The following is a 25,869-nucleotide window of genomic DNA, read 5'->3' on the forward strand; positions in this document are numbered from 1 at the left end:
TACATTGATAAAGCTATGGTTTGCTAACGCACAGCTTAGGTTACAAGGTCCAAAACTTTAAATAAATCATGCTGGATTTTTGTGGCGCGTTTGACATCTTGAAATCAACGGAACACTTTTGTTTAGTGCATACTTTTTATTGACTTCTTATTTTTTTTAGAACTGTGCACTTACTTTTATCAAGCACATGCAATCTGCGCTTTTCTGGTACCTCGCTAAATGGCTTTAAAATTAACTCATACTGATGCAGTGAATTTTTAGAGTATTATAATAATGCAGGAAGCCCGCCGACATTTGGGCAACTCCAGACGATTAATTTACTTTTGCAAGACAAGTAACTTTTAAGAGGAACCATTTGGTTTTGTTCAAAAAAATAAATTCGGCGCATGGAATGTTTCTGCTTGCAGATAACGAGAAAAAGGTAGTACAACGTCTGTGAAGGTAACATACTGATACTCTGATAAACAAATTTTTCCAATTTTTTTTTGATTTAAGGGACTGGTCGGACTTCAGCTAAAGATGATCAACTGCACTTTAGGTGGGTCTTCCTTTGATAGTAGCATTGTTTCCTCCTGCGGGAATTTCCGGCAAAAATGTTTCCGTAGACCAGGAATATAGTTCCATATACTTTCATCTAACTTTGAATAAGGAAATTGCTAAGAACAAAATTTTGAAATAGAGACTCCTAATTCATGTTACGCTAAAATTTGGAAATTTTCGATTAATCTATTTTCCTATTCATATTTTCTTGAGACACATATCCACTTTTGAAGTGATCGACATTCCCAGAGTCTTCACTCAATTCGTCCCGCGTCGTTTGTTTTTCGCATGTACGATTTCGTTTATATTTTTAACTCCCGAATCCGGGTATTCCCATGATGCCTTTCGAGACTACTTTGAAAATGTTTACTACATCTTCCTTCTCATATTTTACATTGTTTTGCCCTGTTTGATATATTTCATCTTAATTTCATCTCCTCAATAGAAAATTCATGCGGTATACACACTCGTTCTCAATAGCAATTGAAAAATTTGGAGTTCTTAATGGTAAACAGTCTTATCGTTCTGCAGTTCTAGGACCTTGATTAAAGTAGGAAATTTATTCAAATATGTTAAATGGTAAGCAAAATAAATGAATGTCCCTCTTTCTCTTCATCTAGTTGTTCATTCTTTCCCTTCCAGATTCAGTAGAGATGAAAGGTACAAATGCAAACAGGTATTTGACGCAACACTTCTGCTGATGCAGTGCTTCCTCTGCCATCTCCTTTATTGCCATCCATGCGCAACCTGTAAGAACCACTCCTGGGGAACAGCGACGAAGATCGTAGGCATGTGGAGATGCTAGGTCAAAATTCCTTAATAAAGAGGTCAAAAATTCCATGTTTTGTCAAAATAAACAGTTCCAGGAGCTCTGACTTCCTGATTCCTTCTAATTAGCAATAAATTGCTCATAATCGGCTGAGAAAACCGAAGTTAACCTCTGCGTGGGGTCAAACCACCCACTCCCCGAATGCGCCTCTCTTTTTAATAGTTGAGATGAATTACATGCTTGAGAGATGCTTAGTTAGTAAAGGGTTAATGGAACAATAGTTTTGGTCAGATTAGTCGGCGGATTATTTCACATGATCGAACAGATGTCAAGTTCACTCGCTCACTGAGGAGTTACGGACAAGAAAAGTTTGCTTATTTTTAATGTCTAATTTAATACCTGCTTAAGTAGAGATGTGGTTGTGTGGCCTCTTCAGTTCCCAAATTTCAACATAAAGGAGCTCAGTTTTTTTATTATTAGTAAAAATTGATAAACTCCTTTATCAGATCCGGTTTACAAAAACGGCCTTGAGAAGCAAACGAAGGCTCTACATTTTCGTTTTATCCAAAAACTTTGGTATAAATATAATTTTAATAAAGCAGATGCCATTTTTATGTGAAGCTTTCTCTCGTTTAGTAACTCACAGCTTTGAATATCGCATTTTCAGTAATACATACATTAGATAAGCATTATCAAAAATTTTCTAGTATGTATTTAGCCTACCACAATTAAGAATATTTAACTTATACAAATTTGGACCGTGTGAAATATTCATAAAGAAGTCCTGTAAGTGAATATAATTAATAGTGCAATCCTGGCTGTACCATCATGCTAACTACTTTGGATTATTAAGTCAACTTTTGGCCAGTCTTAAGTCACAAGCGGACAAAATAAAAGTTTAAAATGGGGTTTTTCACAATCTTACTCACCGTTAAAAGTACCGATTGTTGATTTCAGAAGTTTAGTGCCTTCAATACGGATTCCGTCATGGTGTGGTTAAAGCTGACTCTTGTGATTTATGCAGAGTAGTGCCTTAGAAAATTAACTACTTTGTCTGAACCTCAAAAGTGAAAACCTAGCGGTATTGACTTAAGGAGAGTATATTTCTGCAGGCAGTTTACCTCAAGCAAGGTTGATTATACAAAATAAAAAACGATACTGTGGCTAATTAGCTAGCTTAGCTCTAAGTAGCACGAGAAATACAAATTTTTTAATTCGTTTTAATCTGTAGAATAATTTGTGATGTTTACTTAAGGTCACTCAGTTCCTTTTCAAACTGGCAAAATCTCCGATATTATGCTGCACAGCATGACGCTCGAGAGACTCTTAACTTTTCCTGAGAATAACTCTTATAGCAACAGCTTACGCAGGTCGAACTTTTTACAGGCTTTTAAAGAAAGTATACAATCATCAAAAGGCATTAAGCGCAAGTTATCCCCGGGTTTCTGCGATGGAAGAAGAAGTAAATATCGTCATCAGGAAAATTCGTTGGTTTTGCCAATAACTCAATGTGATTCAAAAAGCAAGTTGAACTTCTTACCAATGAACGCGGACGTGCTATCCAAGGGTCTATATCTCCCCCCATTGTCCTTGCCTGATTCTCTTAATTCGGCGCATTGGTGTTATACAAAGGTTGGTGTTTTTAGCGATAGATATCATCAGCTTCACAAAACAATATTTTGTTAATGTTTTTTTGCGGATTTATAGGTGACAAAAACTTTTTATGATTTTTTAATCTTTAATTACCCCTATTTTCTGTGTGAGGAACTTTCACATATTTTCATTTTAACTCGCCTAAATCCAGGGTAATTTGCGTAATCCTATAAAATTAACCGAATTTTTGCTAACATTTTTTGTAAACTGTCTTAGGCCTCCAATTGCTATGAAAAAACACTTAGTGTATGCATTCACCTCTGTGCAAATAAGTCCATTAAAGTAAACTAGTTTACCCAAATGATTACTACACCTTACCATTGATCACCTACGCCTTGTGTTTGTGCTATGCTCGATATGCGCAAATGCCCGAATTTTTAAGTCTTTTTTAATTATATAACTACTTTGCATGTGTACAATCTTATATTCCAGCACTTTTACCCAATGATTGAAGGCAATTAAATGGGCCAACTTCTCTGAGCTCAAATTGCAACATGCAATTACAAAACAGATTTTCTCAGACAGCCATGATGCTTATACGCCTATATTCTTGATCTAGCGCCTGCTTTTAGGAATCTTACCTCTGTTATTTAAAAAAATGTTCAAAAATTGTTTTAGATACCGCTCCTTGTCATTCTCTGCATTTTTTCGGATGGAATTAAGATTTATGACCATAAAATTCACCCTGGCTCATCACATATATTAAGTCTACGATATGCTAGATGTTAGTATTGAAAGGGTTTAGAACGGAATATCATGATTTTCGTGTTTATAAGTTGCAAAGCAATTCACTTTTACTTGCTTCTCTTAGAAAGGTTTGGTTCAGTACAAACCGGAATGGGTGTCGCCTAGCTTGTAACGGTTATTTCAAATGACTACTATCAATGCTTTGTTGATAGTTTAGGTTGTTTTTCTTCCATTTAAAGTTAACACAGCTCTCTGATCTCTTACCAATTTAATGACACGCGAATGAACCAACACAGAACGGGACAGTTAAATTGCCAATCGTCTAGCCATGTCAAGTGCTGTGAACGGGGCCTATAAAGATGATAAACACCATCCCACAGGTGTAGATAGGAAAGGTTATTAAAATAAACACAATCATTATATCTATCCATCATTTGGTTGCAAAGTGGTTTTGCTAAGCCCTTCTTTTCGACTGTTGACTGTCCTGCATTTGGGTAGCTTACCGCACTCCAATTTTGGCATAGTCAACATGAGCATATTCGACCCGAATTGTGGAAAATAACAGCACCAAGTCCGCCTAACATTCAGGTGAGTTTCCATCCACAGTCCTAATACGCGGACGACTGAAAGGGCCTCTGCAGTTTTTCGCCTCGCCTTCCGTCCTCCACCCCTCCCGTTCCCTCCCCCTCCTTCCAAACTCACACAATCTTCAGATACGGCCGGACAGGCGGACTAAAGGAGGGCGCTCGTCCAGCTTTTGTACAATCGAAGGCGTTTTCCTCTAAACTAATTGTTTGCGTGCCAGCGCCTCAGATGCTGTATTTCGGGGACATTTACTATTCATGGTCATATTGGTACCTACCTCTGCTTCTGATGGCGTCCACTTTTACTCCCTTGCCTTTGTCAGCATCGTCATCTACATTTGCTAATTTTAATTTAAAAAATAGTTGAATAAGTAATTTTAACATGTAAATTTTACCCCTTATTTGCATAAAAATTGTACTTTTATGTCTAAGTCCGGAGGGAACGCGTTTCTGTCCTTAATAGGGTTGCAAGACTTGTTCCATCGTCAACTTTACCACACAAAATAACGTTGATCACAAGACTGTTTTTATTTTCCTCGGAGAAGAGCCTTAGCAAAACAGTCATGGGTGGTCAACATAAGGGATAGACATCTAATTGCCTAATCAACACGTTCAACCAAGGTTAGATGTAGGATACGGGGCTGAAATCCCACCTCTTTGTTCTCTCCACATGACTTGGTAGGTCTGAGGGTATATGCTTAGCACATCCAATTTTCATGCAGCTACATTGGTAAATTTGCCCTTCCTCCTTTGGATTTCAGATTTGTCCCAAAAAGCTTGAGTTCACATGGACCATTGAAAACTTCAGTCTCTCTGTTGCTGCACCGGGTGAAACAGTGGTGTCACAAACCTTCCCCGTTCATGCCAACAAGGACTACGTATGGTAAATTAACCGCATTGATTTCGCCTTGTTTCTTATTCACAATTCCTCCTTCATGGAACCTGAGATAGCAGTATTATCCAGCAGAGGGGAGGGCTGTCAATCTCACGTCTTACACCTGGCATAGACAAACATATGAAAGTGGATATTACTCCTTTTCTACCAGGCAATCGGACCGAACAAATCGCACTTCATAGGCATGAATTCTGGCTGTAAATAAAGAGAAATGAGTAATTAAGAAATCGCCACAATGAATCTACTGATTGCGCAAAATGTCTGCGCCCTTTGATCAAAAGCGGTCCGAAAATGATCTCTATCAAATCATGCCATTTACGACAGATGGGGCGGCGCGGGGGGGCAGGGAGCATAATCCCCAAAATTTTTGTACGCTTTTTAAAGCATTGCATGAAAGGCCTATGCGGTTGCTGTTTGGCTTTCTAGTTTGGAGGTTCAAATCCCTCCGCTAAATCTATCCAAGCAGGCAATATCAGCTGGGCCCACTTAACCCTCCCTTTTCCCCCACTCCCCCTTCCGGTTAAAGGTTGCCCAATGTTAAATGAGGCGTCTCAATTGTTTATTGTAGGCTAATCACATGCTTTTATTTTTTTTTTCATACAAAAACTTCAAACGAAAGCCTTAACTCGGCCGTTTTTGGTTTCATTTATATTAAAAAGTGCTGTCTCCATTATCACTCCTATTTCCATCTTCCAATCGGTGGGAGTTTGAAGAGGAATGGCTACAAGGGTACAATTTTTTTTCTCGTCTTCATTGTTTCACCAGTAGTTAACAAGAAATTCACTCTTTCACCCAGGTTTGTTAATGTTTGACGTATGTGAGAGACGACAGTGCCACTGCACTCGCTGCAACACTGGTTAGGTGTTGACTGCAGAGGCGTGGTAGTTAACTTCCACTGTGCGGCTCTTTAGTGCCCATCCCCCGCAAAAAAAGTAAACTCAGACACAACAGCCATAGTCTGGGAAATAAAAGCCGGTTTTATTGGTCTAGCAGCTTTTATTTCCCTCAGTATATCACGTCATTGTATCCACCGCCTTGGTTCATATTAACAATTCATGAGCGGATTGGGAAACTCCCTCGTGGACCCGTGAAACTTTTGAGCTCGCTCATTGAAAACTTTTGATCTCATTTGTCAAGATGGCGATCTTGAAATGGGGAAATGATTGACGAAGAGCCGCAAGCACCCTCCGAGTCCCTCTAAGAAGAGCGTCCAGCCAATTGTCAGGTTGGAAAGAAAGCTATTGTCTTTGTAGGCCTATAAAGAGGCAGTGACGCTTTGCGCTGGCATTTTATGTGTTTGACATTAAAGTCTTATTGGGAGTGGAAGTGGGACAGCGCGCTCCTCCGCCAGTGGAACAAATTGCTTGCCTTTAATGGCCTCCTCAATGATCCTGCCCAGACTGTGCAACACACTGGCACAAGTCAAAATTGGTTTCAGCAAGGCAGACAAACCCGAAAAGTGAGAGATCTATTCTCGTCTACGGCGTGGAAGGCTGTAATGACGTCAGAGGGCAAAAAAACCAGACATTCGTTGTGTGATGGGTGGTGCAGGCATTAAACAGACTGACAAATCTCTCTGTGTCTACACCCAGTCGTGTAGGTGTCTACATCATCTCTCAACTTCCGACTACTACCCCAAACTAGAAACCACAAGTGTAGTCTCGAATCTAGCGTGTGGCGGAATGCTTCACCAAATCTTTCCTTCTTTTCCATTTCTTGCATTGCTCAGACCTAATGACAGGGCGGAGGTAAGTCCGGGTGGCATGAAAGTCCCACCAGTCGGTAGGTACTGTGCTAGGTTGGACAAAACCAAGTCGAAGTACACGCTCAGGCCACTACAACTCTCGGGAAGAAAAACAATTTACGCAGATTACGTAAGCCATTTAGGACGGAAGTCAGTGGGTTTCTTTTTTCCTTGTTGAGACATCTATAAACAATGCCAAGACGGTGCATGGAAAGGAGAAATACAATCTTGCGAGCGGAGTGACGAGCAAAACAGGCATTTTGAAGGTCACTTGCCCTCACATTCACCTACAAGTGACCTTGAGTGGTGGTTGCGGGGGTATGCGCTACACCAGTCGCAAATGGCAGATGTCTGCAAGTTGGGTCAATTGGCGGAAAAACACGTGCCTACGTGCGTACGTCCGTCCGTACAAGGACAGTCACACGTACGTACAGGGATGCACAAAAAATAGCCTTGAAATGAGAGCAAGAGACGGAGGAGGAGGACACGCAGACGGAGAGACGCTGGAAAAGCGCCTTGTTTCGTTCCCTGGTTCGCGCAAGGCCGCTCATGACGCGGCTATCTCGGAGGAAGGCGCAGCTGGAGTGGATGCCGTACTTTCTCCATGCCTAATAAGTACTGCAGCAGAGCCAAACAAAGTAGAGACTGAGGCACGGGCGGCTTACTTGTGATTACCCGGTTCCCCTCCGCGATGTGACGCAACAATTGGTAACTAGGTTGTGGGTGGGTGGATGTCCCAAGACATAGTCGGCTAATTTAAGTGAGGCGGGAAAGAGAGACACGTTGGTTTACACCGGTAGACTTTTATGTGTCTAGACACAGCTCCACTGTGTTACGGCTGGCACTGGTAAAAGGTAAGCAGAGCTACATTGATGGCTTGGTTTTATTATTCATTGAATAAAACATTTTTTGCAGCAATGTGGGTCATGAATCTACAGACTAGAAAGCCGGCTCTAACAGAGCCAATCGGATTAGCCAGGACTGCCACAAGACTCCACTGTTTAGAAGCAGAAAATCCTTCGGAAGGAGATAGCATAAACAATTTCAATCACAAGTCTGCCATCCTGGATCTCGTAATCTATCCATGGTGGACTATGATTGCAGGGGCATTTCATAGTTGCATCACCGCCTAGAAAACCGCGAAAATGATTGAGGCAATAAAAGGGTGGAACTCGCGAATGCCCATCGTAACTGCGGGAGTGGATTACTAACTCTTGTTGACATCCCGTTGACTTTTATTTTTGAACTGGTGGTGCCATCTCCGCGTGACTGTGAACTTTGTCACCCAGTCTGAGGCTTGCCTAGCACAGAAAAGTGCGCGTTTGATTTTGTCATGGCAAGGGTGGTTCTGTTGCCCCAAAATGAGGATATTTTACCCGGTACAATTGGTTCTGCTAAAGGTTTTCCGCGTTTTATCTCCTATTTCCTCCGAAATTACACCATTGTCAAACCTTCGTTTACCTGAGTTTCACATCAAAGAAGGTACAATTTACGCCGCATTTTGACTGAATTCCATGACCCCGACCCCTTTGAAAGATCGTAGGTGACAGCCTATTCTCACAGTATGTAGCTGAATTCTGTACTAAGCCACAGAGAATTTGGTTTTAATTTTTAAAATGCAGCGGAGAAAGGTATAAACAAGACGGAGTGTGTTTTGTGTCAGGCATCAGGTAGAAACACATTTGAGAAAACTTTAACTCCGATCCGGTCTTTTGCTCCGTCTTTCATGCTTTCATCCCTTTTATTTACTTCTACCTTCATGCAGTTTTTCAAGCGCTAACTCGATTTGTTCAGCAGTTCCTGTAGATAATGAAGGTCTACGTACATGTACCCACATTGTTTGGCTCTGAAAAGTAAAAACTGTGCCACCCGGGAAAGTGCAGTTAAGTAGGGGGAGATGGTTGAATGGGGTGGGGGGGGAAGAAGGGTAGAAAAATCGGACTGGTAGACGGAGGGAGTTCAAAACGCGACTAGAGCCAATTAGACACTTGCGTGTTTTGCATTTCATCTGTAACCAGTTTTCGCGCACTTCGACCTTGACTCACCTACTGGACATTTGCGCACTCAGACAGACTTCGCGTTGTTGGCGTGTTTTGAAGGCTACGCACCACCATCACCACCTCCACGGCAATCTGTGAAAGTCTCGGTGTTTTTCAATTTATCCCCTCCTTGTTTTGCCCTTTCTCACTCGACGGCAACTTGAGCGGGTAGGCGGAGGAGACGAATGCACAAAACACGCGCGACTGTTGTGTCTGAAGGTGACCTCAAAACACGGATTTTGTGGTCGTTGCCATGCACGACTAAAAGTTTGAGCTTTTGAGCTAATTTTGTTGGCACTAACGCTGCTTCCTTTGGTCGTAATGGCTGCCGCTACCCACTTGCTTGATGGTCGAGGGCTGCGCTTCCTCGAAAATTGCTTTTACGGCAGTGATGTAGCCATGTTGTGAAACAGATCCCATCATCGCCGTCTCATTTTGTGTGAGTAACCCTTACGTACTTGTACATGAGTGGCTCCAATGGCCTTTCATGCCCAGTATACTACTGGTATATTTTTAGGCAGTTCTCAAGGCAAGATTCCTGTTAAAATGCAGCCGGCATTTCAAGGGAGTTGGTTCAAGTTTAAGATTTCCTTCTTTTTGAGTCACGGTCAGTTAGGATTGGTCGCCATTGAAAGATGTTAAAGATGTGGACTTGTTTTCCTCTACTGTCGTTTCACTGCCTATCTTTGGTTTCTTCTCCATCGGCCGAAATAGAAACGATGTTTTTTTCTGGCAAAAAAGACACCGCTTAGGTTTATTGTCCACACGGAGTGAAGGAGAGAGTAATATAATCCGTTGGTGGCATTTCTAATGGGCAGCGGCACGCAAATGTGGCGTCTGAGTTACCTCTGAAGGAGTTATAGTGCTTAGGCGTCTAAAAATAACTGGATTGTGCATGGAAGACGGCAATTAAGATCCGGGCGAAAAGCAGGGTAAAGACTTTGTGCGTAGTTCAGGTGCCAAACAAAGGAGCTGCAGGACCAGTGGTAGTTGGGCAGTGAAGGATGGGAATTGTCCACGCAGATGAATAAATGACATTCCCTTGCCCCTCCTCAAAGGTCACTTCATGTGGCTCCCCATGGCAAGTGTTCGGAGCTGCGAGACTACGTGTCCGTGTGTTTGGTGATGGAATCGAAGAGGCAACGAGATGGTCATCCTCCTCAAACCCCAACTGCCGCTGCCTCTCTCCTTCCCGCCCGCTTTCGATGCAGTCTGCTGGATCAACTCGACAGGGTGGCCTACACCAATGGTAGGTGGAATTCCATCGGAAGACACCCTTTTTTGATATTAAGGCAACAAAAGTGAGCAAAAAGTGTCTAGGACGTGGCGATGGATAGATTGCCTTGGAACTTGAAAATCTGTGGGGTCCCAAAGTCATATTGCAAGAGACAACAATTATCTCGGTTTGGTCAATTCATGGAGCGTAGAGCAAAGATGATAGATATGTCTAGTAAATGACATTAATTGTTCGTAAAATGTTTAAATTAACTTTAAATAACAGCTTAGCTCTAGAGGCCCTTTTGCTGAGTCATAGTGATGGCGAATTTTATCAATTACTTCTTCCATGGCCATCTCTATGGCTTCGGGGGACTCCCAAAGGGTTGCAGTGATTCAATAACCGGGAGCCGTAAATTTTTTAGCCAAGACGAGTATTTACAGACCCCTAGATTATAGTCATTGTACCTGTTTACTGGCAGACTTGTCAGAGGGATGAAGTTTTTTACTCAAGGAGGATTCACTCGTAAGAAGGTAGTGGATTTAGCTAGATCCTTTCACAAATTCTCCTCCTTTGCTAGCTAGCTGGTCTGTCCCGCGAGAGACGAGTAAAGAGGCCCCCTTTTAGATGGCAAAAGTGTTGACGGAAGTCATTGCCGAAATAAGCGTCTTGGTACTTTCCAGGAGTAGTGGGAGGCAGGAACATCGTCTCAACAGTATGCCTGGTTTTTCTGTCATTTGGCCCAATTTTTTGCGCGCGGTGAAACAGCATAATCGCCTAATTTACGTTGTGGAAAAGTGCTACCTTTTTATTGCGACCACACATTTGATGCAGCGCAGTATGAAGGCGCGCGGTTTTTAGGAAGTGTGCACTACCTCAGGGAACGCCAAAATCGTGGGCCAAATTAGGTGGGAGGTTTCACCTTTTAGGGAAACAAGCCTAATTAGGAAGTGTTAGAGGAGATTTGAGAAAAAAGATATTGCCTAGCTAGGCTTTGGGTCCGCGATTCCTGTCAAAAGACATCCAGTCAGACAGACGGCGCCTATTCCACAATTCACCTCCACTGTTTAAGTATGGATGGGCCTTGACGGTTCCCCTTGAGGCGGTAGCATTGAATTCGACCACCTTGAACCACAGAAAATGCGAAACTTGATTCTTAGTTTCCTGAGCTACTGACAGGCTAATAACTAGGCGAGCGAGGAGAGTTTCATAAATTGGCGGTACTTCTAAGAAGGCCTGTTGCCGTGGTGGTATGCCAGATGCACCCTATTAATAATAGCGGGTACACGTGTCATGGGCCGGTCATCAAGGTGCCAGGCCGCAGCGGTATTGAGTGTTTGTACTACCACCGTGAACATTTAACCAACTTGTAGAAGGTCTAATTGTCAATTAGCCTGATTTTGGGCAAGAGGCGAATCTTTTAACTGCCAAATCAGGCAGATGAACACAATTTAGCAATTTCGGTGACGAGGCAGCCGTTTCTCTCAATCGGCACCGATAATGAAACGAAGCCGGGCTGTCCTGGAATGGTTTAGCCATACCACCACGTCGTGGCAGGCTGTAGTCATGTTCGTTTTGGCAACTACATTAACCTCTACAAGTACGCATCAATTTAGGCCTTTATTGGTCAAAGTGCCAATCTCCTTATCACTGACCCACCTCCATCGGCAAGAAATGTTTTGAAAGTGTCTCTCAGTCTCTTGAATTTAGCCTAATTATTGTGCGATCATTGTCTGTGGAGTGCCAGGAGTGAGGTGACTTCTGTTTTCTGTAACTCCTTCTCCATAATCAGGGTGAATGGTGACGAGGTTACTTTCATCCCTTGCGGCTTAGAGAGACCGTTGTCTTTCATCCAACAAATGTTTATCGCAGGTAGATAAATGGATAGGTAGGTAGGAGCGTCGGTAGGGTACAGTACTATTTCATCTTTTACGTCCACTCCAATCACTTCCCCACTTTCTGGGATGAGAATAATGGACCTTAGGTAAACAAACAGGAGGCAAAACCGTGTCAATTTTCCCCCTTTTTTGATCACTTTCTTTTTGGCTTGTTTATAACCGATCTCATTAGTCTCTGACCGCCGACTCAATCTCCGCCTTCACTCATTACTATGTGTCTTTTGGCTCCACGGCCTGCTGTGGATGTTGGTGGAAATTTGGACGTTCGTGTGCTCTCCTTACTTTGTACGGAGAAATGAATTCCCATCAAAGGATTTAAAGTGGCCTCTAAACATATTTCGAGAGGTAAATGCAAATTTAGAAGCAAAATTTGTGAATTTAGGAGTTTGTAAGCGAAGAAAGTCGCGAATCATTTGTTCTCTCTAGTTGGTTCGGAGATGCGACTTTTGAAGTGGGTCGTCGTACCTTGCTTCACCGTGATCCCAGGAGCCACCGTCAACTGAACCTAGAATAATCCACTAAAGTATTTCAAGCTGAATCTATGTTGCTAATTTTTTTTTTTGGGGGGGGGGGGGTGAATTAACTATTTATTTAACTATAGCATCTCTCTCCCTTGGTTGCTTTAAATACCCCTTTCGAGATGGGGGAAATTGCTTTTCCAAAAGAGAGATGAAAAAGGCCTGAAATTGCAATTTTTTGGGTGAAAAATCCACCCCAAGGTCGTTTTTCCTTCTCAAGGGATTTGCATCAACAGCACTGGGTTAAGCAATAATCACGGGAGCTAATTACGTTGGTAACGTGATCTACTACTTAACTTCAGTCAGTAGAATTGTGCTGTGGTAATGCTAGTCTTAAAACGTTAACTAAAAACCCAAAGGAAATACAAAAACTTGACTTTTTACCATTTGAATGCTGTTAAACTATTGGTGCTTTTTTCTTTTTTAGAAACAGAGCGATATCACCTTGTAGGTCCAAAAATGGGTCTGGGATTTTGCCGTTTTGTTGAGCGATCTCGGCTCTACCCACCACCAGGCGTTGACACGAGAAGTACGGCGGTGTCGGGGCGGAAGGATGGTCCACCTGCAGCTTCTGCAACACTAACCACAAATGATCATCTTCTTGTTGGACCCGGTGACCGCGTCAAATTTTTTGCCGAGGTCAGAAATACTGGATCTTTTTAATTTGCCTTTCTTGATCCTCAGATCATCATCCATCCGCCCGTAGTCCTCCACGAACCTTTCATTCGATAACGAGCAAAAAAAAACTTGACCTTATTGCGTGTCTCTAAAGTTCCGAACAAAAAACAGTTTCTTATGAATGTTGGCTAATCGTTCTCCTTTTTCTTTCCCAACTTTCCTTCCACGCCCAGACTCGTATTTGCATGCGGGTTTTCTTAATGGCATTTTTGGGGAATTTTACCCCCCACGCTTCTAACTTTAATGAGCGGTGAGCGCGGAGGTATGCCACTCCCAAGGTCGAAATCTCATTCCACCGCCATTTCACGCCTTTTGGACATGCGGAAGCTTGGAAAACATGGTGAAATCTAACCTCGTGATTACGTATAACTTTCCGACCATAACCCTGTAGTACTTGTCATTCCCAAAGTTGTTGCCCTTCCAAGATGGGACTAAGGGGAGCCTCTGTTAAACCACCTCAGCCTTTGCGCAGTTGAATAAGGCATGTATTGTCTCCTTGGGAGAAGAGAGAATTGAATCCACAGGCTACGTCCTGTTTGCTCTCAATTGACAAGTAGTGGCCTTATGTGTCTGCACAAGTAATGACCCGGAAAACGGCGTGAAGCTCTGCATAGCCTGCCCGAAGCTTGTCGTACTGAGGCCTTCCGACGTCCAGAATTGATGCCTAGCCATCTTCATGCCATGTCTAGTAAACGTATTGAAAGGTAAACGCCAAAGCAGCTACCGCCAATAACCTCGCCATGTTTTCCTGCATGAGTTAGTTGAGCATTGGGAAATCGTCTCAAGGTTGCCTGCCCCACCTACTGTGTCATGTGCGGGATCGGGTCGCCTTGTTGTTTGTGTGGTTGTGTTGTGTATGACACAGTTAATCGACAAGGTCGGTCAGTTTCCGCCGAGTAGGTCACAGCTGCCCCAGACTCAATCCTCCCCGGCCCCCTGCCTCACCCCTTGATGTTTGCCTTTGTTGTGCCTGTGCTTTTTCTCCACCTTGCCTCCAGCTCTGTTAGCCACTTTGCGAGCTTGATTTAGAGGACATTTTTCCTTTTTTCTTTCCTGTTTGATCACAAGAATGCCGATGTTTCCCGCGTGTCTTTTGTTGTCAAATGTTTTCGAAAACATCACTCGAATTGCTCATCCGAAGATGTTTTGCTGTTCGCGTGAATCACAAAGCCTCCACGTACACAGCGGCCTCATATCTAGAGGTGAAATGGTCTTTTAACTGGTTCCAGTCTTGATCGGTGAGGCAAGAGCTGCGGGAGGCTCCTTCATTGAAACCAAGGTAGCCTTAGAAATACGAACGCAATGCTTTACAGGTTCTTGTTCCGCCATAGGAAATAGTAAGGAATTCAATACACCAGTCCGAAGGCAAATGCACGGAAGGTTCATACGAGGTATCGTCTTAGGGCTGCGTGTCGAAGGAGCTATAAAATTTATGGATGTGAAGATAGCTAAATCCCGTAGGGCCTGCAGCATGAGTGGTATGAAGAGACCTCCACCCGCCATCAGGACTCCAAGGTGCCCGCTTATTACCATATACAAATAAAACACTTGTCCTTGAAATGCATCTGTTCTACACCCCACATTAGATATTCTGGATTGAAGAGGAGGTCCACACTTCCGCCTCTGAAGACATTCCCTCCAATGCTGATTCCATGGACGGTTGCGACTGTCCTTCCGAAGTGCAGACGTCTACAGACCTTCACACCGACCTCGAACGCCTTCTCCTCTCCAACTGTCTGGCTGATGTCACGGTTACTGTGGCTACAACAGCAATGCAGAAGAAGTGTAGCAGCACTGCTCTTGTCGACATCCCTCACCTTTCCTTCCCCATAGCTTGCGACTGCAGTGACTGCGTAGCACCAATGCAAGGCACCCTTGAATTCCACGCACATAAGGCAATACTAGCTGGTAAATTTACCCACTTCTTGGGTGACTAAAAATTATCAGCAACAAATAATTCGAAAGTAGTTTCACGGTTATCAATGTGGCATCACATAATACGATTCTCGAGACATTGCAGTGGATTTAAACCCAGTTCTATTGATTAAGGTTGGTAAACCAATCGATTTGCAAGGGGTGAATACTACTGAAATGTGGAGAAGTTATTTTAGTAGCACTGACACTTGTTGCATTTTTTTCAGGTATTTTGATTTTTTTGATTTTGCAGAGCCACTAGGCATACGAATCTGGATGCAGATTTAGTACAAATGTACAGAGCGATAAAGATACCACCGGTGTAGGAGCTATGGGTGTCGAATCCAAATGGCAGGAGTGTGAAACGGCTCACAAATTCAAATGTGCAACCAAAACAGCTGCCTATTAGCCACAATTCTAAAAATTTTTTTTTCCAAAGCCACAGTATAGTGGACAGTAAATCCTTTTTGCGTGACACCTTGTTTAATGATAAGCCAGAGTGGGAAACGCAATTGAATGTTTTGAGATAAGAAAAACAATCCTAAGAATTTTTATCCCTGATCACGCCTTCATTATTGTCTTAGCCGCATCTCCAAAGCTCCTGCGAATATTCTCGTCCAGAAACGCTGGCCAGCTTCGTGAGGCCACGCGGAAACTTGTGTTTTGTGGTTCTGGCATCAATTCTGACGTGATCCCGATTTTTCTGCGCTACGTTTACACCAATCGAATTGATCGGGCAGTGAGCCACACCCAGCTGGTCTCCCTCCTTCGGCTGTCCTATCAGGTGAAGTAGGAAATTTACACTTTAAAATACACCATTGGAGGGTAAATGGACCGGCTGAGTTGTATCTCAGTCTGTTACATACTACTCAAGTACAAAAGTAGCCTCACCATAAACTGAAAGAGAGCCAGGAGACTACTAAGTCAGTGCTTTATGTCGCTGCCTTGGGGGCTGCAATGTCAAATATTATCTTGTTGCGTAGTTCGCCCTTATCTCTTGAGCGTCGTCCTCATAGTCCCTTCCGCCTCTCCCTCGGTGGTTAGTCTTCCAATTCGGCCGTTATAAGATACCCCAGTAGTTTATAAACACCTGCGAAACGGCCGAACACTATGGTAGAATTTCAAACAGGAAGACTTCCAAATCCATTAAAAGTTCCCATTTTGAACTATATCATGTGGCATCATTCGATACATGTGTGTTACTGACGGTGAAGCACTATTCCACATTTCGTAAATCATTCGCCTCTCCGATCGAACTTCACCAAGGCGGAAAAGTCACTTACGGCAAAAAGCGATTATGTAGAACTACGTTCTGTGCTAAGGAATCTTTAATTTTTATCACTTTAGTGCTGCCCATCGACCTATCGAGGTTAGCCTCGGCTTCTTGTCCCATGCAGAGGCACCCAGTCTTTACAGCTTGAGCATCATTAACAGTTTCCTCATAGACGAAGGCCACTGGTGACAACTTTCAACTCGGTTAAGTGAGATGGTACTTAAGGACTGCCATTTGTACAGAACTGGTTGCCTAAAGTAGTTATAGGTTTACCATCCTTCGTGTAGACGCTCTTTCCTTCATGAGCAGGATGCAGTCGGCAAAATGGGGATCCTTGCTATTTTGGAATAAGTTCATCCACGTTGTTAACGACGTAAAGCTTGAGTCATTGCTGAAGATGTTGGAATATACCGGTTATGATCATTATAGGGCTTGGAGGATAAGTAACGTAGATGGCATGAGCAGAGCTCCATGTCAATGGTAAAGGGGCTGATTTGGGGCAGTTTTTTCCTTTTTGACGGTAAAATTTAGGGTCTGAAGGATGAGAAGTGTGCTAGGCAGTTGTGAGAATCAGTTATATATTTCCACTAGACCTGCTTGGAATAGGGGAGATTCAAGGGCCATTCCAAGGTTTAAACTTCTCCAGCTAGTTATAAAACAGCAACTTTGTTATTTTTGCCTACTTATTTGAGAAAGACAATACAAGTGATAGCGCTGGAGAAACACTGGACCATCAAAAGAACCAACATTAACTTCCTTGGTGATCTAGACCGCTCACTATTTGCGATTTATGGGTATAAATAGCTATTTGGAACACCTGTTCATTCGACGTTTGGATACGCCCCACACTTGTGTCATGCTGACGAGAAGTGACCAACACCAAAAAGTTTTTTTTTTCGCTTAGATTGAATAGCAACTACGCTCGGTTAGTGGCATCATAGGTTGCAGATAAATTCAACCCTAACTACCACTATCCGAATTCAACTTTCTCCCCTTATTTGCTCATTTACAAGTTTGGCATGAACAGAACATCGGTTGTGCGCCTACTTAAACCTATAAAGTTACGTGCCCTGGATTATGCATGGTCCTATGGAAAGAGCTATAAAAAGGCAAAATTCGGAGATAAAATGCAGAAAAAATTGCCCTGAACAGTAATAAGGCACCCTCAGTAGATGAAAACTCGAGAACTAATGGGAACCTGGGAGCTATGGTTCGTGATTTCGAGAGACGAGGCATTCTACAATTTGACGATTTTTACCTTCAGCTTGAGATGCCCGCACTCGCCAACTTGGTTGAGCAGAGACTGGGGAGAATCCTTTCAGCGCAGAATGCCTGCTCCATTCTGACGGCAGCGATGGATTTGAGGGTGCAACAATTGGTTGATTCCTGCCTCTCCTACGTTTTCCGGTAGGCTAGTTATTTTGTCAAATCACTAAGTCTGCTAGTGAAGTACTGAAAAAAATAATGAGCAGACTGGGCAAATTTACATGTAGATAAATTGTAAATAAGAAATTATGGATAAACTGTGATATTCTATATCCATTCAATGTGTCTTTTGGTGCTTTGAAACGGCATTTTGTTTACCCCTTTTACCTCTCAAAAAGGCGCAATTTGACATGCATTACCTGTTACCGTGATATGTGAATAGGAGTGTAGGAAAGACGTGTTACTCAGCCCTGTATATTAAATCGCAGGCATTATGAATTTGCTTCCGTTTTTATGTGTCCTTCTCCGCTCGGTGGTGTAGTAAAAAAGGGCAGAAGTAAGTAAAACTGAGCACTTGCCAAGTAAATATTAAATGTCAGAATTTGGGATAAAAGCGACGCAATCATCAATCAAATTGCCTTTGCTGCAGCACTTTGGTTGCCGCGGAGGAGCGGTTTGAGGTATGCAGATCTGAAAGTGACTTTGTTATAAACACAGAGAGGGTCACAAGACTGGTGAGAATGAAGGCTCAATACTTCCACGAGGTTCGCAGACTTGGGTCAAGAACCTCGTTTTGGCTATCCAAAGTAGAAAGAAATACCGTTCTTGTGTACAGTCCTACTCAAGCTCTAATTAATTTGTTTAACGACTTATGATTGATGAGTTGCCCGGAAGCGATGGCGCCTTAATCACTCGAGGAAATTTTAAACCCCTGTGCTATTTTCGCACAGAAACCAGGTAAATTGCAAGTAGATTCCAACTTTAAATAAGTTGTGACTTAAGTGGCAAGAGGAGGCAAAAATTAGGCACGATTTTCAAGACAGCTGAAACGAGCCGTGGCTTTGTGGAGGATTTGCTTGCCTCTTTGAGCTACTTCCACATTTCTTTTTGGTCATGGTTGCAGTTTTTCAGACAACCAGACGCTAGAAAAATGTCCAAGTTCTAGTAATTGAAAGTATTCAGAAGCGCTCAAGAATCAGTGCTTCACCGGGAGCTGCGTCAAACAATTTTGACAATGGAATTTCACCAGGATTTCAGGGAAAGCCAGATAGGTTGACAACCGATAAAATCTAAATTATATCGTCCTAACAATCTGCGTCGATTTGTGCCATCTACTGTCTCGGTAATTCGGTCGACTTTTCAAGGTAGGAACAGGGTTTGCTTCCCATGTGCAAGGTTCACTTTGGTTTCTCTAATCGTGAGCCAGGTGTGCCTGACCCTACCAGGAGTGCAGATTTTGGTGCCTTTCTTCGGGATTTTTTAAGTTTTACAAATTTTGACTGCAAAACTCTTACGTTGGGCATGCATGTGTATGTGTAGCGCAGCAGGCAATGCCAACAGACCTTGAGATGAGGAGCCCTGTGATTGGTTGACAGGCCGTGTGTTCTGCTTCTTGGACAAGGGCACATACACTCACACATTACCCATCCACACACAAAATGAGTCAGTATTCAGGGAAAGAATACCCATACGCTTGGTCAGAAAGCACCTCTATTTTTCACACCGCCTTGGTGCCATCTTGTCAGAGTGCTGTAGTGATGACCTTGACAGAATAGTACTTCAACTAAAGTGACAATTAGGCGTAAGGGTGGGGATGAGTAAGGAGGCAGCGGAATCGCTTTGATGTCAGGGCTACGGAGGCCTCCGCTATTGCAGCAAAAGAAGTTTTGTGTACCTTGGCCAAGCGAATAGTTACATTTCACTTATCACATTCTATTTAAGAAGATCATGTCTGTCTGAATAATTTAGCAATTGGTACCGTAAAAACTTCAGCTATATGTAACAAATTCAAACAAACTTACCAAGTTGGTGCCATTTTTTCATCTTCTCTAGAAACGCAGAGAGCATAATAGACTCCGTCGGTTACCAGAGCCTCTGTACCAAGAGGCCGGATATTCTGAGCCTCCTCTTTTGCCAACTCGCCCGCTACAGAAGTCGATTGCCCTTCCCTACCCTCCTATTGCCCCATCCTCTCCCACCTCCTCGTTCACCTTCGCCTTCCCTTCCGAAAAATGTCATACCTCCTCCTCGACCCTTCACTTTTGGCGAGGGTGAATTCAACAGCAACTCCACACTCACCACGGATTCCACCTCAGGTCTTTCATCAAACCACAAAAGATTCATGCAACCCTCTTATCAACGACAGTTCAATGCGGTCTTCTCACTTGACTGAATTTTTTGTACAAGGCATTCAGACAATCTTCTACAGCCATTCCTTCCCAGTGATAATCGGCAGTAGTACATAGTGAAATGCTTTGTCTCAAATATATACGGGCAAAAAAGCATTATAATCGTCGGTAAGGTGAAGGAAGTGGCTGTATTGCGCATTTTGCAATAGCCAGGGTTTCCAAACGAATAAGTGCGTTTATGCTGTGGCTGAAGGGCCGCGTGTAGGGAATCATAAAGAATGAGCATGGCCCTGTTATTTAGCCACGAGAATGAGGTTGCCGGTGAAAACAACCCCGCTTATTGCCCACAAAAGCAGAAGAGTGCGGGAGTTCGATGTGCTTCCATGGGGAGCATAAGTTTTGCAGGGGCAGCAGTTAGACTTGGTCAGCGCTGTCGTTTGCTGCATTCGAGATATGAGATTAAGGTGCAGTGTAGGTACTCAAATAACCATTTTTTTATGTATCAGGCGATGCAATAACTACGCAAATAAAAAGTCAAATTACTTAGGGATCAGGATAAATAAAGTGGTTAAAATGAAATGGAGGAATACAATGCTTTAGTTACTGCCAATTCAGATAGTCATACATACAAAATGTAAGACAGCAATGCAATAATGAATAAAACTACCATCAAATATCTCAAAGTCACGAGACTCGGGGGATCGTAGCATCTGGCCCCTTGGGTCTTCCCTGAACTTGGGGCAAGCCAGCATTAACGAGGAGGAAGACTTATTATAAGTGTACAGAAGGATCCAGATGCCAAACCACAATCACAAAGCTTTTTTATGCAGCAAAAGGTTCAACCTACAGAGTTTTAGGTGGCCACGCTATCAAAATGCAGATAAAAGGGTTATCACATTGCTATAATTGCATGATGTATACTTCAAAGCCAAGTAGTAAACATAATAAATTTTTTTAGAAAAATTACATTTTAATAATTAGTTTGTATAATAAAATCGTTTTTCACACAGGGGCACTACTGCAAAAATGAAGTTTACAATACTACTTCTAAAGTGGTGAATGACTGTTACAAGTGTGCAAAATTTAACTAATATGCAATTTAAAGGGTAAATTCTTGTTAAACAAATTGCGACTTAAATATACTTGCCTTTTTGCTTTAGGTTAGCTTTGAATAAGCAATTTGGTAGTCCTCACTACATTGTTTGAGCCAATCTCGAAGATCAACGAAAATGCGCGGGTTCCCCAAAGGCACACTGAAATGAGTTGTTTTCCGTATTCCTCGAAGGATATAAAAGGTGTCGAGTACCGCAAACCTTTTCTCCAGGTATTGACATTATTAGGATTATACTATTAAAACCTTCCGTGCGGTACCGTCGTTGGTCTCATATTCTCGGAATTACTATTTTCATTGCATTAAAACTATTTGTTTTAGCAGAGTCTCTTCCAGTAAGCTTATCTTAACCCTTACTTGGTATGAAACTTTTAAATCTGTGCTACTAAATGAGATTTACGCAATAACTAGACCCTAATGATCTACTTTGATCAAGATTGGATTAGTTGTTGAACTGTATTCCCAGGCCTCTTAGGCCCACTATTTGCTTTATGAATCCTAGTACAATTTCTGGCATTCATGCGCTCTCGATATTCCCTTTTTTAGCCGTGGGACGCTTACAACGCGGACGATGACTCCAATTCCTTCAAGTCGTCGGCGGTAGATCCTGCAAATCGAACCCCTGCTCCACCACTGCGCACCACCAGCACGGCTTCCAGTAGCGGTGCCTCAAGTTCAGGAGTTGGAATGGTGAGCGACGGGGGTGGGTTGCCAAATTTTTTTTCCAAACCCTTGCCCCCTACGCCGGGCAGTGAGCGACGCGAGAGACGCGTCAAGAGGGGTAAACAGGGTGCCAGTTTGGCCCCACCGCCATCTCTTCCCAACATCTCCCTCCCTATGAAGGTGCACCATGAAGTCCATGTTACCATTGATCCAAGCAGCGGCGAATTTAAGGTGCGTACTTTTTGACTTTCTTCCTAGTATTTGTTTATTCGACTATATCTTTCCTACCATGCTGACGAATTTTGGCATTGTTTGAATCCATAATATTTTGCTGGATATTTTGAACTTCCACTTATGTAAATTTTTCAGGAAGTGACGAATTTTGCTACTTTTACCATAGTTCACCTTTTATCTCCATGCAATTGATTCGAATTTTCAGCTAATTCTCACGAGCTCCAGTATGTCATCTCAGTTAGTGAGTATTTCTAACTCTTTAAGGCAACATTTTAATTTTCTTATTTAATCAATCAAGAATGGGAATTTTGGGATTAAAGTAGCCACGTGAAGTCGCTGGTAGGCACCGACATTTGCTTATACTTCGAATTTTGGGGCTTCAAGTAGGCGTTTATTTTTGCATTTCTGCGTCTTTGACTGTCCGGACCATTCTCGTAATTCCAATCTTGTGCTGCATTTCAATTTATTGTTTCGATTTTGAAATGGGATTTACTTAAAGTCTTTGTTGACTTAAAGTTAGCTCATGCTTTTTAACTCCTTTGTGAGTAGCGGTGATATTTGCTTGTTTACTGTCGGCATATTTGTTGATCAAATAACTATGCATTTTCATCCCCTTAAAAGTCTGATTCTTTTTCGAACACTTGAACCTTTGATGTTTGAATTGCTGAGTCGACGGTAGCCTAAGTAAAGTTATTGTATTGTTCGAGTAGTTTTCTAGTGCCAACCATCACTTTTCCTCGTCATTTGTCACATTCACGGACTTTTTTTTCATTATCCCATAGTAGATCTGACAGTTCGAGCTAAGAAACCTGATGAAATAGCAAAATCGGGGGATGCCTCTGGCCTATCTCTTTTCCGCATTGTCAGACATTCCATTTTACTTGTCAAAATTTAGTTTGTAGAGTTGGTCACAAATAAGTTTACAGACAGTGGTTTCGAATTTGTACGTTATTTCTCCCTGCATTTGCGATTTTTCGGATCTTTTACTCACAGTCACTTATCGAGTGGTTTTATATAATAAGGATTGGACTTTTTAGCTCACAAATTTGAAGAATCGAGTAGTCATTTGACCTTGTGTGATAGGTAATGACAGTGAGGAAGTAATGAATTTAATTTCCTCCTTGGGATTGTAAATGCAACTTTTCTCACATATTTGTGGCTAAAGTTACCGCTAATGTTTTTGTTAAGACAGCTAAAAGGAGTAGGCGTTTGAGTTCGCACGCTAATGCAATCGCGATTCGATTGAACCTTCATGGGATACGATTTTAGTGAGAAGGGGGTAAATTTTATTCTTTCCTTCGGTTTGATGGGTGCACTTATCATTAGCTCCTTTCCTTTATGAATTACCTCGGTCGATTGTAGGTCCTACTTTGACTCTCGTTTTTAACTTCCCAATCCATAGGCAATAGGGTTTTCGATCTGCTCTGCTGAATGAGTAAATCAGGAAATTTGACCTCAAAATCTACTGAAGTCGGATATAATCGGTGATTGCATTTCTAGTATATCCCTTGGACCCCATTGCCAGATGAAGTTGTTAGAAATTGAAAATTGCAGTGGCTTTTCTGGTAGCGCGTTGGTCTGATACGGGCTTGCATATCTGAGCACACAGACTACAGGTGGCTGAAGTCCAGCACAGTCAGTGATAACATTTGAGTTGTAGAAAATTGACAATTTTCTGTCCCCTCTTTAGCCTATAAGTTTTGTATTTCTGGATACTTTAATCCCAAACCACCGTTAATTCATTTTGGCTGCTATTATTTGAAGGTTTAGTACCTACGGTTGAGCTTCCAATCTTTTCCACCGGTTCTTAATGGGAAGTGGGGTTACTAAACGACTAATTCATTCAAATCCGTCCTCTTGGGATTGCGAGTTGTGAATTTTCTTATATATTTTAAGCTTATTTCCCTAAAAAGTTGAGGGTATGGGCATCTGGTTTCAACCAATTTCATGATCGTAATTTTAACCGTCAGTATCAGGCGACCAAAAAGTTCGTGCGGTTTTTGGTTCACCCCACTGCAGTGACGATACAACCTGTAGAGACATGTAAAATGGACATGGTCGTTTATAATTATGCATTATAAAGCAGTCTTTTGGTACGATGCTCTTTATTATGCATCCAACTATTTACCTCTTCTTTCTAACCCTCCCATTTACACAGTGTCGGTTAGATGTGAAGGATGTGACTCAAACTTGCCTGTGCTGCGAGCTGAATTGAAGCTGAAGTGCCAATAGGAACAGGAGATTCACGTCTAATTTATTGTTTAGCATTTAAAGAGAATGCAGCAAGGGTCAGCAGATCGTGTCACCCAAAAATAGCTTAAGCACATGAATAATCGAATAGGGGAATAAACAAATAAGCACATGAATTCTTGTAATAAATCACTTGAAGGACGATGCACCACGCCCAAGAAGATCCTCGGTCCTCCATTCTCCACCCCCAATCTTTGATAACAGTAGGGCATATGCTTGAAGTTGTCAGTAACATGTTTAGTAATGTTTAATACGAGGAGGGTTATTGAAGCAATCGGTTTGCACGTACTCCAAATGGAGAAGGAGAGTGGTGGTGAAAGTCAACTGAATCAGTTTCATCCATGGGTATTAACAACAAATAACAGACAACAAGTCTCAATAACTGTTAGTTTGATGCTCTTGGATTTCTTTCACACGCTACGAAAATACAGATCGACTGACTGACTGACTGCCAGACAGACTGGCTTTTGATGTGAAATTGCTTTTATATTCCAAAGTACGTCACGCAAACGCTCCAAAATGTCACTAGTAGAACCTAAAAGTTTCACTCGCTACTAAACACACACGTCAAAGGTGCACTTCTCTTTGTCTCCACAATGCTATGCTTTTGCGTGTGCTTGTGAGTGTGTTCAGTGGATTGTAAACAGTTCATGACGAATTTCTTGCTAAGGCCCAGGCAACAACGGCTGCTACCTCAATGCATCTCGAAGTTGTGCAAGAAAAACTACTTCAGGAAGAGCCAGAAAAATCGGCTTTTTTCCTACAAAATAACACAAGGTAGACAACATAGACAAACTTCCCCTTAAGAATAGGATAGGGAGATGGGAGGATCCTAACTTGTCTTAGTCCTTCCTATTTTCATGATGATATTTACTCGAGTGACTAATATCACCCTATCGTGACATCTGACGATCGCATTCAAAGTAGACGATTGGAAGTCAAAGTGAGATAGAAATCGAGGTGGCTAGAGTTAGACTTTCCCGGCTTGGGAGACAAGGTTTTTTTGCATAAGTGAACACCACAGCAGCCTTGATTGTAATGGTGGTTATTTCACCAACTGGAATGCCTAAAGAAGTTTTCTGCAGTTGCTTATCCCCTTTCATCATCATTATCCTCTATTTTTATTCTATGGAATTCTGATGAAGGAAGCGATTTTGGTGAGTGAAGGACTAATTCGAATCCTCTTCCGTAGACTCTTTAAACTTTGCTTCCTGTTAATTGGCTCTGTTTTAAAAGCTGAAATGCTAGGCATTTGAATTAAATGCTATAGTTAGAAGCCCGAGCTGCTACTTATAATTTGTTGTTAGTGAGAAACGTGTAAATGTGGAGCTTTGTTTTTTAAAGTCAAAAATTCGGCTGTTTGTTTTGTTCTCCCCCTCTCTCTGCAATTCAGGGTAAGCTAAAAGTCTGTTATTGAAGCTCAAAATTAAACAACATCAAGTTTGGTTTATGTTTGTATTCCTAAACTACTTTATAAAGTCTCATCGAGAGACGATATTGCCCCCCTTAAGCTCATTCTCATTGACTCCAAAATTGGAGATGGGCTATAATCAAGGTTTGGGTTTCTCTTCTATTATTAGTGGGGAATTGATAAATTTGAATTCGTACTCTTTGGCTCGCAATTTTGAACGTCCACTTCTTCTCAGGGC

General features: G+C 42.2%; 1 protein-coding gene across 1 annotated transcript; it reads left to right on the forward strand. All coding sequences in view use genetic code 11, as the record gives it.

The window, feature by feature from the left end:
• Window positions 1-2,851: 2,851 nt before the first annotated feature.
• EGR_04966 (BTB and MATH domain-containing protein 43) lies at window positions 2,852-15,928 on the forward strand (the record flags this gene model as incomplete). Its single annotated transcript, XM_024494215.1, has 6 exons — window positions 2,852-2,941; window positions 4,995-5,116; window positions 9,970-10,160; window positions 12,971-13,182; window positions 14,808-15,129; window positions 15,720-15,928. The coding sequence occupies 6 exons, from the start codon at window positions 2,852-2,854 to the stop codon at window positions 15,926-15,928; spliced, it is 1,146 nt and encodes a 381-aa protein (XP_024351309.1).
• Between the last annotated feature and the right edge of the window lie 9,941 nt (window positions 15,929-25,869).

Source organism: Echinococcus granulosus, assembly GCF_000524195.1.
Source record: "Echinococcus granulosus chromosome Unknown EG_S00034, whole genome shotgun sequence".
NCBI classification, from domain to species: Eukaryota; Metazoa; Platyhelminthes; class Cestoda; order Cyclophyllidea; family Taeniidae; genus Echinococcus; species Echinococcus granulosus.